Here is a 17,101-nt window from a genome sequence, read left to right as displayed (position 1 = left end):
AAAATATCAATGCCTGTGCTTCATACCCAGTGCTTGCTCATGCGTGCAGTCTGCCCCTCTCCTGAAAAGAAAACAAACAACAAACAACACTGGGATTTATGTCTTAAAATGACAGTACTACTAACTGTATGCTATAAATATATTCTAATACATATCCTAATGACTATTCAGTTATGGATTGAAAAATCTTTTCATATTCCCTGTCCTGTATTCTTCCACTGATAAGAAACAGGGGAATTGGATCCAAAATGCCACTGGGTGCCTACAGGAACTTAGGAATAGGGGAGAGATCTGATTATCTTGCTGCATCATGAGTTGTCATAATTTTGCCTGTATTTTATATGAGAATAGTTCCACTTCAGCTTATTTCATGGCAGGTGTACTTACAACTGAATAAATAATCAGGACTGTTGACTGTGAACACCATGAATTTTGAACCATTTCTGCATGTATCATTTAGTTGAAAAGACCTTTCCTCTCACTTCATGTAAACCAGCTTAACACTGTCAAAGAGGCTTTAATATCTTCAAGACCCCCAAATTCTTACAGTGTCATAGCATATGCAATAATATATAGAGAGCAGAATGCATAATGACATTCCAACCTCTATAATTCATACTTTCATTGATCAGCAGTGTGTTGTCAGTTGCTTGTATTCGGCAATAGGAAACTCTTAGTTTGACGAGAGTAGTCCTCGAGTCCAAGAGCAGTTGGAACTAATAGTGCATTCCCTTGTTATGTTGCAACTTTTTCAAAGAATATTGTTGTTACTTACGTTACAGCACCTAAAAGTGCAGTAGGTATCTTTTCAAACTTTCAAATGGTCAGAAAAATACTCAGTTTCAAATACACCCCCACACAAGGAGTCAGCAAATCTTGCAAAATCAGACTCTTGTCATGGGTTATTTAATGTGTCTGGACAAAGGCACGCTTTTTTCCCAACACACTTAAAGGAACTTCACTTCAATCAGTGGCAGACAAATATCTTTAAACAGTCTTCCCATTGTAAATATATTGGATTTGGATATTAAGGCTCTCCTTTGGTGAGAATTAAGCAAGTGCTTTGTCTGCCAGAGTGCTACAGAGTACCCCATTGTGTCCACTTTTCCAGCACATATATCTTCACACAGCTGATGATGTCCATTTGCTATGAGGCAACAGCTGTCTGACTGGCCCTTCAATGAAACTGCTGTTCCAGGTAGGGACAGCTGGTCTGCCACCAGGTATGGCCAACATAGGGGAGATACTCTCCAAAAGGTCACTGGTCTGATGGTGTATCTGACTTCTGCCCAATGCAAATGATTTTGTATCGTTCCCGGAAAGATGCCAGTTGTCCTCTTTTCAACCAATGATTTAAAGAAAAGAGTGTGGTTGCTACTTATTGGGTACTGTGTTATTATTTTGTGTTGGATGCCACGCTATTTTACCGAAGCATCATATTTCTCAGACAATTTGCTGCTGAGTTTTGGGCAGTGTTATGAAAATTATCCTATTATACTTGGAGTGGAAACCTAACAATACATTTTGGGGAATTTACTGGTTTCATCACCTTAATATTTATAACCATGGATATCTATTTTGTGGTAAAAACTGTATTTCAGATAGGTTTCTTTTCAACTAGCTATAGAAAAACGATACCTCTTCTTTTCCTTCCATGTCCTTCCAAAATGTCAGTATGTGGTATGATGTTACATTTCTTATCTTAATTGGCATGCATTTATATATACATATACAGAACCCTTTTCTTTGTGGTTTGGGGAGTAAAACCATCTCTATGAATTGCATGCAGGATCCTTTATGCAACCTATCTATAACAGCATTTTGTTCTCTGGGAAAAAAAATAAAAATTGATGTCACGTTTAGTCCTGAATTATTTATCCTTTCATCCCCTCCTGGCAGCTGTCACCCTATGTCTGGGGAATGCTCCTGCAAGCCCGGCTGGTCTGGGCTCTACTGCAATGAGACGTGTTCCCCAGGATTCTACGGCGAGTCATGTCAGCAGATCTGCAGCTGCCAAAATGGTGCTGACTGCGATAGTGTGACTGGAAAATGCACCTGTGCCCCTGGATTTAAGGTAAATAAGTCTCACTTTCACAGTCCATTTTTGACTCTAATGCCTTTACTTAAGTGTCAAATTCTTCAAGATGCCAGAGTGTCCTTTTTCCACCACAGTAAAAGAGAAGTAAGGATATTTAGGTACCTCTGGATGTGTTATAAGACCCTGAAAAGGCAAAACCTGTGATTGGTTCTTAGTACTGAAATGAAGCCATTTTAAGAAAGAAAATTCATTTGCTTTATAAGACATTAATAAGAATGAGGGTGTGCTGTTGAGGTGTAAATAAAGGGAGGAATGATAGGTTTCAGTCATCATCTTGTTGTACCAACTCCTCATGCTCCATCCAGAGAGACTCTAGACAGTGACATTTGTTTTTACAGTTCAGGACAGATTATTCTGCAGCTTTTACACTCCTTTGCTGTTACCTGTGCATTGGATGCTAACCTAACATAGAAAACATTTTAAAGTGTGACTGTTCCTCTAAGAATAATAACTGTGAAAACTTCAGCCAAACTTATGCTTAAAAATATTCTACATATTCACATTATTTTCCATTAAACTGCTGTCTTACTGTGTTTTGGTTTCATAAAGGGCTTCTTTATTACTGAAAATAATGTCTATTGATCTAACCAAGTGCTGTTAGCTACGTCACCTGAGCTCACACAGCGACTAATAGAAAACTAATGCTTACTGTAGACTGAAAAAGCATGAAGGACTCCATCTCCCTTAAATTCAGGATAACTTAATGACAGCCTAGGACAGTGATGGGCTGTATGTTGTCTGGCTTTTGTAGCACCTGAGCCACTCTAGGTCATTTATTAGTTGCATTGTCTGAACCTCCTCAATTAGTTTTAAGACTCTTTCTCTGTATAATTTAGGGTGCTGCTTGTGGTACTCCTTGTCTTCCGGGGACATACGGAGTAAACTGTTCGTCTGTGTGCAACTGCAAAAACGAAGCCATCTGTTCACCAGTCGATGGTTCTTGTGCCTGCAAAGCAGGTAAGTGTCCCTTCAGATTAATTTTCTTTTTCTGTAATCATAAAATGAAACTGAATTTTTGAAGTAGAGAAGAAGAAAGAAACAATAAAAAGCAGACCACCTTGAAGGCCATATCACTAGATGCTTTATGCTTCTGCTGCTCTGGGAGACAAAAACTAGGAAAACATCTGCTCAGAGAAGAGCGCGCATACCTCGCGTTCGTGTTTCATCAATGCAGTTCTCAGTGGGCTGGATACTGTGGCTGGGTGAATGACTAATGTTTACCCTGAAATGGGCCACCGCTTGTCTCTTGTGGCAGTGCTGTGGTCTGCTAGAATGACTAGTGGTATGCCATTTATCTGATGTCAGCCTTCCTAGTGAAAAGATGTAGCCCTGTTTCCCCTCAGCCCAGGTGAGCACCACCTGTGGCTGCAGCCCTCACCCCTCAGCATCACAGAGGCACAGACTTCTTCCTGCTGATTTAGCACTGACAGTTGATAAGACAACTGGCAGTTTTTTCTATTCAAATATTCTTTTCTTCAGCAATTCTCTGCAAAACCTTGCCTAACTCCCATCCCAGCCTGTGCCCTCTACTGTTCCCTGCTTCTGCAAGAAACTTTCTGAATCTCACAGTATTAGTGCGAGTGGACTGACGTTCCTTGACCACTCTGCCTGGCTCTCTCCTCCCAACAGTAATTTCGATGGTCAGGGTACCTCCGCCAGAAACTGTATGTGCCTGCCCACCTCTCCGTCTCCCAGTAGCACATGCCTTTGTCTGGAACAAAGATATCTCAGATATCCTTCAACGCTGGTTCTGCAGAGATCTTTTCCCATATAAAGGTCTACAGGTCCACATGGTGTTCCTGTTCAACCTGAAATATGCTACTAAACTCCATTTAAAGGTCCGCTCCTGCAATACACCTGTTTTCTTTTCCAATTCTGCTGTGAGGAAGGATTTAAAGTCCAGCATCTCTCAGCTGTGATGCTGGATTGCTGAGAAGAGAGGGGCAGGCTGTGGAATGCTCCCAAGCAAACCCCGTGTCCAGCCTACGTTGTAGATGCCCCCAGCTAAAAATGTTTTTCTAAAAATACATGAAGGTTGAGAGTGGGGGAGAAGTGTCAGGTACTGATACAATTAAATCAGCCATGTAGCCGATGTGGAGAGTTTCCAGCTTCTACTCTTGCCAGAGACAGTGGAGCTGATTTAACTCTGTTAAAGTAGGTAAGTAGCTACTGCTAAGCAGCTAGTTTGTGAGGAGAAAAACTATTCCTTGAGCCATGCATAATCCTATCTTCATGTGCATCGTACGGTTTTAGTCATGCTATGATGGAAGAGGACAGCAAATGGTGAAATTAAACTAAACCCAGATACTTGTCATGTAAATGAAGGAAATTTATAAATCCTGGAAAGACACTTGAGAGAAAGTGTCTTAATTTTCTAGCTAGTATAGTATAACATTTTTTCCTGAAATGACCCCTAAATTTGAAGTTACCAATTCAGGGCACGAGGCAGCTTCATTTCAATACATGTGTTTTGCATAGTCTATTGATTAGGCTCAGTGCAGAATTATTTTTCCCCTAGCTTACTGTAAACAAGGTACAAAATTAGAAACTTGGCTTGTGTCATTGCTGATGATAACATATGACTGGCTTACGCCATTTCTCTTGTATCCAATAGATGATCACATTTTTTAAAATCTATTTACATTTCAGTCTATCCACTGCACAGCCTGTGAACAATTGCTGCCAGTGGTGAATGCTGCATTTTAGAACCATTTCCCATTCCATTCTTTTTTGTATTTGGAGAGAAGTACAGAAATCATCTAAAGGGTCTTCTATGCATCCTTGGAGAAATCCACCTTATGCACTACTTTTATGTTTTCTCTTTTTTTTTTGTCTAAGGTTTCTGTTAAAACCATATTGTAGAGCTGTCTGTATTGAACACTGGTGGAAGAATTATGAAAGCAGCAGCTTAAATCTAGAGAAAATATTCCTGATTTTTTTTCAGGCTATGCCTTAAAACTTTCAGTATAGTTTAGTGCTTCTCAGTGAAATTTCAAGGTGTCTCTGTTTTAATTTCAGATCTCCCATCAATTGCTCTTGTATGTTGGCACCCATCTGCAAATGTGTGCTGTGCACAGATGCTACAAGGTGCCCTTGAGCGCCTTTGTTCAAACCTGGACAAGTCCTCAGCTGAAACTGCTGATACTAGCCCGTAGTTAGTGTTACCCTGGTATTGCGCATCTCCGAGAGATGCCACATGGTAGGCGGAGCGAAACATGTCCTTGGAGATGAATGGGGAAAAACCTGATTAATTTGTCACTTTAATTCTTATTTTTGGCAGGTTGGCATGGTGTAGATTGCTCAATAAATTGTCCCAGTGGTACCTGGGGACTTGGCTGTAACTTAACTTGCCAGTGTCTTAACGGAGGGGCTTGCAATGCTCTGGATGGAACGTGTACCTGTGCCCCGGGCTGGAGAGGACAAAAATGCGAACTCCCTTGCCAGGTAGTTTAATAATCTCACTGAATTTTGCACTGTAGGATAATACTGGGCAGGGGGACACTCCTTTCATTCTTCTGACTTCATGGGGATAAGTCCCTGACGAGCACTGCATCTAGTAGCCCATATACAACTGGGTTCAAGACCAGGGACATGCACCAGCAATTCTTCTGGAAGAACTCTGCTGTGCAGTACACCAAAGCACACAAAAAAATGACTACACAAAATGAAGATGCACAGATAAACACTTTTTCTGCTTTCACACTTTAAAGTTGGACCTCAAACTTTTCACCAGCTCCTTTAGAATTTGTTGAAAAACACAGAACCAAATTTTTCCCTCTCTATCAGCATCAAATGCTAGCCAAACTGCTTCTGTGAAACTACTTTAAGTAAAAACGATGAGAGAAAAAAATGTACCAAAATTATATTCCACATCAAACAACATAATTTTCATTACATTTGCTTATATCTATGGTACAGTATGAATTAAGAACTTTCATTCCTTCTCAGTCAGGCGTGAGAAGGCACTCTTACTAGCCAGTCCCATGACAGGTCTCTGCCTTTCTACTGGGGCTCTGACTTCTGCTGTCTCCCAGACTTTGAGAACTGCAAAATTAGAAATCATTCTGTTGACAAAGGCATGCTCCTCATCAGTTCTGCTCCACCTTGTAATCTGTAGTTTGGGGAAGCAATAAAAAGATACAATTTCAAAATTTTAAAATTGGTAAAATTCAAAACTATTTGGTTTATTATGTAACTGTTTGGTTTCAATGATATTTCATACACAAAAAATGAAATATTTTATGAAAAGTGGGGTTTTGCAGAGTCCATCTTTTCCAGTGATGGACTTCAGTTTTCCAGGAAATTTTAACAAACTTAATTTTTTGAAGACACTTCTCTCTGCTCTTCTTTTCCTCTTCACTGTCTTTTCTTCACTTTTGCGATACTATCTGCATAGCACGTTGTTGGTTTAATATAATTGTAAAGGAATCACCTGAACTGAACAGAAACCTTGTAAATTCCTCTTGATATCACAGTCAAGCTTCTGTCAGTTTGGACTAGGTTTACTGAGCAATAACATGATAGGAGTAGCTGAACTACAATGTAAGACTGAAAACTACACCTCTGTTTTGAATGAAAATTTCTTCTGTTGAACTGCTCTCAGAATACTCAGAAGTGATGTTTTTGGTTTTGGTTTTAAGATGAGGTATAGCATATGCTGATACAGTGAGTAAGGTGGCAAACAAATTCTAAAATATTCTGGAAAGCTGATTAGAGTACCATCTGTGCCCCTTTATGCAGTGTATCCAACAATGCATCTCCATCAGAAGACTAATTTTTCTTTTTTCTAAAGCAGCTTTGTTTATCACTTAGTGTCTGATTCTGAAAGATGATGAGATCTCCCAAGGTCCATTAGCTCTTCCAAAACTGACTTATTAAAAAAAATAGGTATTGTTTCACGGCATTTGCTTTGCTGTTCCAAATTCAGCAAAATAATGCTTAAAAGCATTTCTATATCAGATAATTCTGCATGCCCATGCTTATTGTCTTGCTCTCTCTCTCTGTCTGTCTGTGTCAAATGATGTCCATAAGCATTTAAATATTTCAAATGCATATTCTGCCTCAAAATTCCAGAGCAGGAGAATAAACAGAAAACTAATTCAAATGTGTCCAGTGTTGTCTGCATTTTTTTCTTGTTCGAGCAGAGAGTTTATTTAAATCAATGTATTTCGGTTTGTTTCAATAACTTTGGAAAATTAATATCATTGCCCAAATTGTTACTCAAGATATGACTGAAGTTGGACAGAGCAGGCTAAAAATACCGCTTTTCAACAGCATATTTGAGGATTTCCTTTCTTTCCAAATCTGATTATATGCAAAAGAAATGCTTAATCTTTTTTTTCTCTCTATAAAAATGTGTTGTTGAGATGAGCAAAAGGCTCCTTATACTCAAGTAATGTAAGATTTTGTTCTACTTTAGACTTGAAAGGCTGGGAATTGAATAGCTAAAGCCTGTGGAACTCAGTAGAAATGTAGGCATGAACATCAAAGAACAGCAAATGAATTTTCATATAGGTTTTATTCTGATTTTTAATGTGACTAAGACCAATTTTTAGCCTCGGATTTAAATGACTAGGTTTTAAACCTGACATGTTTTTTCCCTTTTTGCCTTTGCTGTGGGTAACCCCAGAAGTATTACCTGAATTATACTGGCTTTTTTCCATGTTTTTTATTTTGGTTCTGACACTTTTTCTGTAAGTTCATTTTACTGTTGTACTTTGCCTTGTTTTGAGAATGCAATTGTAAAGATTTTCCACTTTTCAGTTTCTCAGATTGATTTTGTATGGAATTACCCCCAAATGCGTGTGCCACTTTCTCTGGAAGAAGCAGAAAAGGCAAATTCAGATGTTTAGATGTTGTTCCATGAAAAACTGCTATGCTCTTTTGGCATAGCTGAATACACCAAGAGGAGTGTTCAACTTATAACTTTAATCTCTATTGTTGGTTCAAAAGATGTTGCATAGCCAAAAAATAATTTTGTTTTGTGTACTGTCTCACAGCCAAAGAACTTCTGGTTTTAACATAGTATATGCAGTAGTGCAGAGGAAAGGATTTTTAATCAAAAGAAAATGATACAGTTTGCATTGTTTATGCAATAAACTTCACAGTGAAGATATATTTTAATCTCATGTTTTGCTACTCTTTTTTAGAAATTGTGGCTTTGTGTGGTATCCTTTTTGACCAATACATAGAGAGCTCAGGGTCTGGGGCAGAAAGGAGACTGAATTGCTTTCCCATTGAGGGATCCCCGGGTCCTGGAGTAGGAACTCTGCTGTAAGGGAAATTAGAGGGAGAATGTAATGGAGAGATCACCTACTCTGGGCTCACTAGTCTGGGATTTTTGAGGAAAATTCTTTATCTTCCCCTCTTAAATGAAAGAATGAAAAGCTAGGATGCTAAAATGTTCCAAAAGCCAGAAGCGCTTTATATTAAGAAAGTGGATTACAGATTCAGAAGAGATCTGTGGTTGTTTTCTGAGGCAGGACTGACCAGAACTTGTCCTCCTCTAACTCCCAGTTGTCGTCATCTCTGAGTTGGTTTTCTTTGTTGCCACAGGACGGCACATACGGTATGGATTGTGCGGAACGCTGTGACTGCAGCCATGCGGACGGTTGTCATCCCACCACGGGTTACTGTCGCTGTCTGCCGGGATGGTCAGGTACAAGAGAGACCGTCATGAAGGACAATGAGAGTTTCCACTATGGTGGGACTTGGTCTTGCCTTTCGGTTTTGTGGGTAGAGGAGGAGTATATGGGGTTGGAAGGAGAAAAGGGCCAGTTCTGTGGCTGCTGTGTCCTTTCTGTGATTCACAGGTGTGGAAACTTTGTCGAGCATGGGATCTACAGAAAACTCGGAATAGAAAGGGAAATCTTAAAACTTGGGTGCCTCCACAGTATGATTCCTTATGAAAGTGGTGAATAACTGTAAATATTCAAGGTTGTGCTGGCAGCTGTGGTAGGTAAATCATCACATCCAGGAACTCGGAAAGCTTTGTTCAGGCAGCCAAAAACAGGATGAATCATGCAGAAGCTGTGCCGCTGTTTGAGTTTCTCAAACTTTTGAAAAAAAATAAGTTTCTCTGCACATATTTTGTTCTGTATGAAAATTGCTGCATTTTTTTCACAAAGTTTCTCCAGCATCTTCGTTGTAGTTTTAAGAGCTATAGTTAATTACTCATCAAAATTTTTTGCATTCACTTTTTTGCAGAAAGCAAGATTTTTTGAAAACATGATGAAACTATGCAGAAGGGCAAGCTATCATGTAACGTTTGCTTTATGTTTAGAAGCTAGTTTTAGTTCTCACATAGATTTCTTAGCTCTAAGTGTTGGGAAAACTCTTCCATCTTCAGTTAGGATGAATTGACACTCTTAAGTTTGCCCCTCTCAGAGTGTTCTGGACATTGTGTCTCACTGTGATACTGTAGTGTTGCAAAGGTCAGATTACATGTCACCTGTCTGTATGGACTCCTTCCATTTAATAATGAGAAGTCAGCATGAAAAACACACTTTAAATGAACAAAGCGTGTTTCTGCTGTGAAAAGAAAGGAGGTTTTTTTGTGATTTCAGATCTAACCTAGTATTATTTATTATCCGCTCACTCATTTATAAGTTAATATTTTTCCTAAATGACTTGCAGGTTCATGATATAATTGTTTTCTTTTTTCTCTGGTGCTTCCAGACATAGTAGATTGAGGTGAACAGACAATCTGCAGCAAAGTCATTTATTTGACAAGTTTAGCAAGTCATTGTGCTCACAGAAGTTTGTGTAGAGCTTATGACTTCCTCAGATACAGTCTTTACTGAGTTTTTTCCCAAACTTTTGATTTTTATGTGCTTTTTTTTCCTAGCTCTGTAGAAGGATCACAGGCATTTTGTTCAAAGTACATAAAAGTCTGTGTCTGCGCTTCAGGTTGATTAGTTGTAGTTGATTACAGCTTACCTGGTGCTTTTTCTATTTTCTGTACAGATGAACATGACTTTTATGATTATTGGGGAGTAGGAAGTGGAAATCTGTAGGGTACTACAATGGGAGTATTTGACTGAATTATGAAAAAATACTATTAGCATTATGCCATCTATTATTATTTTGTGAGACGCTACTTTGTGTTTATGTTGTTATGATGTTAATGGCCTTTGATGACTGTTCTTACTTTCAGGTAGTTTCAGGTAATTGCGTCTCTGCATTTGGACACACTTTCTCAAACTTCTATTTGGATCTGCTCAAAATATGTTTTCTTAAATTAATAAATGTATTAAGCAAAGAATACCCACATTAAAAACATGTGAACAGTTGCTGATCTTGAGCAACCAGGGTGTAGGCAGTTAGAGCTGTTCACAAGTTCCAGATGTACTCCTCAAAATATATCTTGTGAGTTTTCCAAAACTGAGACAAATCATCAGAGACCAAAAGCATGTTAATGAATGAAGCCAGATTAAAATAGGTAGTTTTGAAAGGCCATACTAAAAATCTAGCAACTTTTTATAACAGGTTATAGTAATTACCTAGCCAGTGTGATATAACTAACCTGGGATGTGACAAAGACTTCAAGCATAGCACAAACCTTGGCTGTGCTTGAACTCAGGTATTGAAAAAGAGACAATATTTTTGCCTTTAGTGAAATCTTATTTTGTCTTCATATTTAGAAAGGAAAAATATTTCACTGGAAAGAGACTTTGTGCATGATTATAGATAAAATTGACTAGCTGTCCCTCGATGATGTCATCACAATAGCATGTGTAACAGACTGGTTTCAACATGTTGTTGATGTCTAGACACACAATATGACATAAATGGCATAGTTTGCTTTATACTCAGTGTCTGGAAAAATCCTCCTCCTACACTTCACATGTCAGAGCAATACCCTTGAGGAATCTGGTCTTTGTGTAGATACTTATATTTAGAATGATTAAAAAAAGGAGAGAATACTTTAGAAACAGGTTCTCAAATATCTGTACTGTAATGTTACATTGCAGAGATAGCATTACATTGTAGGATTAAGAAGGGAGGTTGTATACGTATTTGTATGCATAATAGGTGGAGAAGCAGGTGGAGGATTTGTGAAAATATAGAAAGGTACTAAAATGCAACAAATTATATTAGAATAGCTTAGATTTCTTCTGTTAGATTTGTTAAAGTAACCATCAGACTAACTAGTTTTTGGTGGTTAGTATTACCTACCAAAAAAAACAAAGAAAGGGAGAAACTGATTTTGCATCAGTCTAATGCTTATCTAACCCAAAGGAAGGATTTAGTAGTTTAAAAACCATTGGGAGGTTAGTGTTAAAAAAGAAATACATTTGAAGAAGCTTAAAAATGTGAACTTGTGAGTCTTTTTTCTTTTTCAACAAGAATAAATTAATGAGTCCAAGGTGAACTTCCCTAAATGTTTTGATGCCACCAAAATGATATAAAGTTTCCGAAAAGGTACTTTAAATGTAATATTTTTCTCAGCCCTGTGAACAGAGCAGTTGTCTACACTTCCCCCCGGGAATCTCATCACAGGGAATAGTTTATATAACTTTGCAGAAATAAATGAAGGATGGAAGTTTTTTCCCTTGCTGTATGACACAGTTGTACCGTAACACTGGGGAAGAGGAAACACGCTGCATGGGGCAGGGTGTCACTGGCCTGGTAGGGTGCATGCTCCCTTGGGGAGTGAGGGAGCTCCGAGCTGCTCAAGTGGGCACAAGTGCTGTTGTCATATACCAAAAGGCAGCCTAGCTAACATGCTACCCTTTACTTTAGTCTCAAGATATAGCTGCAGTTGAGCATTGGGTCAACAATAAGATGCCATATGGTTTAGGTTTTTTAAGTAGTTTTTTTCATGCCCAATGTATTATCTTTTGTTTCTTAGGTCCCAGTTACGAACAAAAGTGTAAGTTCAGTTATTGACTATTGTGCTGTCATGAGCTGTTATAAAACTCAAGAAATAATTAAAATTGGTTTTAATCAGGTTCTGTTTTAATTTAGGGTTTCTGTTTTTAATTTAGGTTCTGTTGCCTAGGAGGATACTTAGATTTTTCATCCTAAACAAAAGTGACTTTGTTTATAGGACTTCTGTTAGAAATCCTACCCTCTCTGTGGTTTACACCAAGTGTAAAGAGTTAAGGGTGATGGTTTTTTCCTGGCAATCTGACCATTCCATCACGTTCCAGGAGCCACATGACAGGATGGCACAAATGAGAAACATACACCCACGCAGAGGATGATGTCTGCCCCAAATGCTCTTGTCTCCTGGCATTTTCACTGTATCTTACAAATAACTTTTCTTCATCTGGAGGGAGCACAATAGCTAGACAGTGGAAAGGACTAAGAACCATTAAAATAGAAAGCAGAAGAAAGACATAGAAGATGCACTGCCCCAATAGGTAATGATAATTAATTCTCCTAATAATGTATACCAAAACTTTAAGTTAACTTCCATTAAAGAGCTACCTCTACTGCTTCTTTCAGTGACCACAATCCAGCAAGCACCACGGTAACTGTTAATTTCATCCCTTAATCTTATCTGTTCTGCAAGCAGCTGTCAAAATACAATTTTTCCAAATTGCCTAAAAGATTAGAGAATTCATATTCTTGCAAACTGAGATTTCGCATTAAAGCATTGTAAAAAGGACAAGTGTTTTTCTCCAGACAGTTTGTTTATTACTGTATTACAGTAATGTGGGTGTTACTGATAATACACTACTGTTGTGCTTTCTTGGGTGTAGTTCTGCTGGACCTTTCTGTTTGTGAAGAAATGTCATGTCATACTGAGACAACATTTGTTATTTTTAAAATCAATTTAAAGGTTATGCGGTGCCAGGGATTATGAAATACCACTAGTCTGCTATCTGCACCAAAACAATTGCATTGGTTTATGGAAAAGACAGATGCAGTAATATCAGCCTACATTTTACCAGCGTGCATAGTATTCATCTGTATGCTACAGCAGATAGGGTGTTGGTGACTTTTTGCTGTGCTGGACACCTGCTGATGCTAGTCAAGATTGCCCATCACCAGATGTGTTGTTTCTGTGAGGAAGTGCTGTGTCTTTCCATGAGCTCCTGACATTATTTCTAAGAGGCACATTTGTTGCTGGATTATTACAGGGAGAACTGTCATCTGAAACCCACCCCACTGATGCAAATAACCAGGTCCTCTGGGAAGCACAAACTAGAACTCTCCCTTGCTCCTTAGCTTTTAATGTGTACATGTTTTTCCCCCTCCTACATAGAAGAAAAAAGACATAAAAGAGTACTGTTGTGGGTCTCCCTCACCTTAAGACTGATAAACAAACTGCTGCTGGAATGGCATGCGTGGTGCTGGTGCCCCGGTGCACCCAAGCCGAGAACCTCTTGCAAGAACATGGGTTTCCCTACACCTTGGCCAATTTCCCCTGGGCTCCTGAAGCATGAGGTCCCATTGTGATGAATATTCAGTGTGCTGCAAAATGAAATCATATGTGGGCACTGTGTCATGATAAATGGTGTATTTGCTTTCCAAACTTAGGGAGACAAGTTCTTCAATAAGAGGTTTGGCCCACCCTACATCGGGACTTCGCCGTGTCTGTATCTCTATTGCCTATGCATTGTGGTGGGTCTTTAGGTGGAAGAAACACCACTCTTTTAGAAGAAGAACTTCAGATTAGTAGATTAAGTATATTTATTTTCTACCTATCAAAAAGGTAAGAAAAGGATAAGTATTATTTTCTTGTGGCTACCTAAAACATGGTAGATGAAGAGAAGAGCACCACTGCTGTGGATGGCAGCATGTAGCAAAGTATGGCGTTTAGAAAGACACCGCGGATACCTCAAAAGTGATTCTTCCACTACTGATGTTTGCCTTCAAACTCTGATACAGCGCTGTTTTTGTTAACAAGCTTTTGTAGCTGGCTTCCTACCAAAACTTGTGGGCACAAAATCTCCTGCTGCCGCAGTGAAGAAGCAGCAGTCTGAACTTGTAAAGAAAAATCTTTGATCCTTTCATTAGCTCCTTAGTTTGAGACACCTTTATTTAGTCTTCTGGCTATCTTCAGCTAGGGAGCAAGGTAGTTCTCTTCCCTTAAAGACAGTGAGGGTACTTCTAAGTAGTGCCTATGAAATGTTCCACCACTTCCCTGTGCTGTTTCTCCCCTTTCTTTGGGCTGCTCATCCATCATTTGGCAGAGAAGTAGGGAAGCAATTCTCACCATCAGGAGTCTCAGCTTCCTTGAACAGCAGTGATCTAGTGTTTGTTTCTCTCAAATATGAAGGGTGAGATCTTGGACCGTAATGGAAATGTATCATTAGGTTTAATGACACCAAGATTTCCCCAAGTTTTGAGGCTTGATCCTTCTTTTATTTAGGCTGTTTTATATCCATTTGTAGCTCTGACAAATGGGAAGTGCACCAATATGCAAATAGGTCTTAATTCTGAGAGATGATATTGGAAAGTTCCGTGTATTGTGAAGATGAATTGTATAGCAAATACACATTCTTTATTTAAAGTTTGGCAGACTAATGGGAACATAATAAGCTGGAAAATAGCACTTAGTCCAATACTAAATTTCCCTGGGAAGATCGTAAGAAGTAATTGGTAGATTTTTTCCCCTTTGAGCCCTAAAACAAACTAGCTTTCCATTGATCTGACTTCGATGGGTCATTGAGACTCAACTTAAAAATAGAGCATAGGGAGTATGTAAACAGTCTGCTAGCATGGGCAGAAACACTGGTATCCCTAAAGAATTATTTACTTCATTCATGCAATTACGAATGCTGGGGGAATGCTGATTTAGATGTGAGGCCCCCAGCATAAAGCACAGGGCATTAAATGCATGAGCATTTCTTCAGAGCAGCTTAGCTGACCATTCAGCTATTGCCTAGCAACTTGTGAAGGCCATCAAAGAACTCTTTGTCCATAGCTCTGGCAAAAACATTTCCTCACAGATATCCTTATCAGTATCAAAATAAACATGAAAACTTATCAAAAACAATTTTATTGCATAAGAGATTAATACTGGCTTGAAATTGTGGCAATCATAAGCCATTACACTGTTGATACCATTGTTGTAAAAACTGACTTTAATCTTGCTTTGTAAGTTCAAGTAAAAATGTTTCTTTTTCCTCACTAAGTTCTAGTTTTTCTACAGAAGCATAGCTTTCTTTGCTGAAATTTCACATAAAGCATCAGAGTCTGGAAAACTCTTTTTTTATTTTTTAAACCTTCTAATATTTCTAACCTATTCTTTCTCAAAAATACACATATTTGATTTTTACAGATATAAGACATAAAACTCAGTTTCTCATTTTTAAGTGCTTTGTGAACTTATCTAAATAAGATCGAGTCAGTGAGATTTAAAACTATTTTTATAAGTAGAGATGCAATAAATCACTAGAGGAATTAGTATTTCTGCTTTGCTGCCTTCATTCTTGACTCTCACACAGGAGTGAAATTGATTTTGCTTATGATCAATAGTGAATATAGTAAGATTCCTTTTATACTGAAACAGAAGTAATATTCAGCACTCTTTCAGTATTTTATATTGTCATGATTATTATTCAGTGATATTTAGGATACACTGTTTCTTTGCTAAGTAGAGGTATATCATTCTTCGCCTGTCTACTTCCTCATAAGGGGTGAAAGTGGGAAAGGAGAGGTAATTTTTCAGTTTCCCTAAAGGATAATTTTCCCTGATGTGTAGTGGAGGAGCTTTTTCCTTTTTCATTTTTAATAGTAGTTGTTGGCTCTTTTAAGTATCATGACTCTATGCAGCACAGGGCCCACTGTCTTTTCTATCCCAGTGTGCCCAGTATTACCCTTTGACACCATGCTGTCATAAAGCATCCTCTGTGCACGGATCAAGACGATATAATAGAGCTTGGTGTTATTGTATGTCACTGGTCTACATAATCTCAGATAATGCACTATGGTAACTCTTGGCAACCGCTGACTTGTTAATAGTGACCATTGTATACTGAACACCACTGAAACCCATTAAGACTTAGTGAAAAATGTCTTTTCTCTAGCAGGGTTCACTGAGTGAAGCTGTGTATGATATGACAGATAACACTCATGTGAACAGAATGCCAGGCTCAATTCTGAAATCCTCTGTGTGTGTCTGCTTGTGCTTTCACAGACTTATAATGCAAAGGTCTCAAATTTGGGAACCTCAAGCAGAGCAATCTTACGCATCTGAAATAACTGGTCTTGTTTCTAAAAAAAACGCTGTGATCTCATCCTGCTCATGTGCATCAGTATCTCTCAAAATCAAACCCCTCTCTTTTATCTGTTTATCCACCAATATGCAGTTAATGAAAAAGTTGACCCAGGCTACTGAGAAGCAAGTCTACACTGCCTCTCAAATGTAGGTGATCATAGGAGAATGACATTGCCTATGCAGGCAAAAATGAAAAAGTGATGATATAAGAAGCCTTTCCTTTTTTGACAATAAATTTGTTTTAGGTCAGTATTAAGCAATGATCATTGTACAGTGAGGGCTTTTAGGTGGCCCGTGTACTGTCTGCTGCTGGTTAGCATCTGGATTCCAAAAGGCAAGTGTTTTCTCTCTTGCTGGTCTTAGTTGGTGCGATCTGTTGAACCACATATTTGATTATTCAGTCTGTTGATTGTCTTGCAGAGAAACAATTTGAGAATCTGGAGGTTCACCTTTTTTCTAATTGGACAGTTAGTCTTTGGATATAGGCAGCTTTATAAGGCACATGCAGTGGGGGTTGAGGAATCACCCCCGAGTCTGGTCTATCGGTAAACAGTGTAATTATTTTTCAGTATTGTTACGAACAGTAGTTTTTGCTCTTCAAAGTTAAAAGATTTTTTTCTTTCACATGTGAAACTGTTTTGCTTTTTTAGGACCCTGGCAGCCAGTGAACCTGTGGCATATTTTGCTGGAAATACTTACAAAGCAAGACATGCTTGCGGTTGGATTCAGTCCACTTTTCCCTTAGCGAAGGGCTTCATTCAGTAGAGGCGCTAGAATAATACTTAATTGTTAATGCAAAGTGCTGTAGACACAATACGGTCTGAGTT

General features: G+C 38.6%; 1 protein-coding gene across 2 annotated transcripts in view; it reads left to right on the top strand.

Moving 5' to 3' along the window:
• MEGF10 (multiple EGF like domains 10) overlaps positions 1–17,101 on the top strand; it is a 76,515-nt gene that overhangs the window by 40,319 nt on the left and 19,095 nt on the right. For both annotated transcript variants that reach the window (XM_059833579.1, XM_059833578.1), the window contains exons 9-12: positions 1,900–2,074; positions 2,935–3,055; positions 5,379–5,542; positions 8,654–8,756. In XM_059833579.1, coding sequence (XP_059689562.1) covers positions 1,900–2,074; positions 2,935–3,055; positions 5,379–5,542; positions 8,654–8,756 — 563 coding nt within the window. The remainder of the gene's footprint in view (positions 1–1,899; positions 2,075–2,934; positions 3,056–5,378; positions 5,543–8,653; positions 8,757–17,101) is intronic.

The sequence above is a fragment of the Gavia stellata genome, chromosome Z, assembly GCF_030936135.1.
Source record: "Gavia stellata isolate bGavSte3 chromosome Z, bGavSte3.hap2, whole genome shotgun sequence".
NCBI classification, from domain to species: Eukaryota; Metazoa; Chordata; class Aves; order Gaviiformes; family Gaviidae; genus Gavia; species Gavia stellata.
Note: the sequence above shows the minus strand (reverse complement) of the source record. Positions and strands in the feature narration are given on the sequence as shown.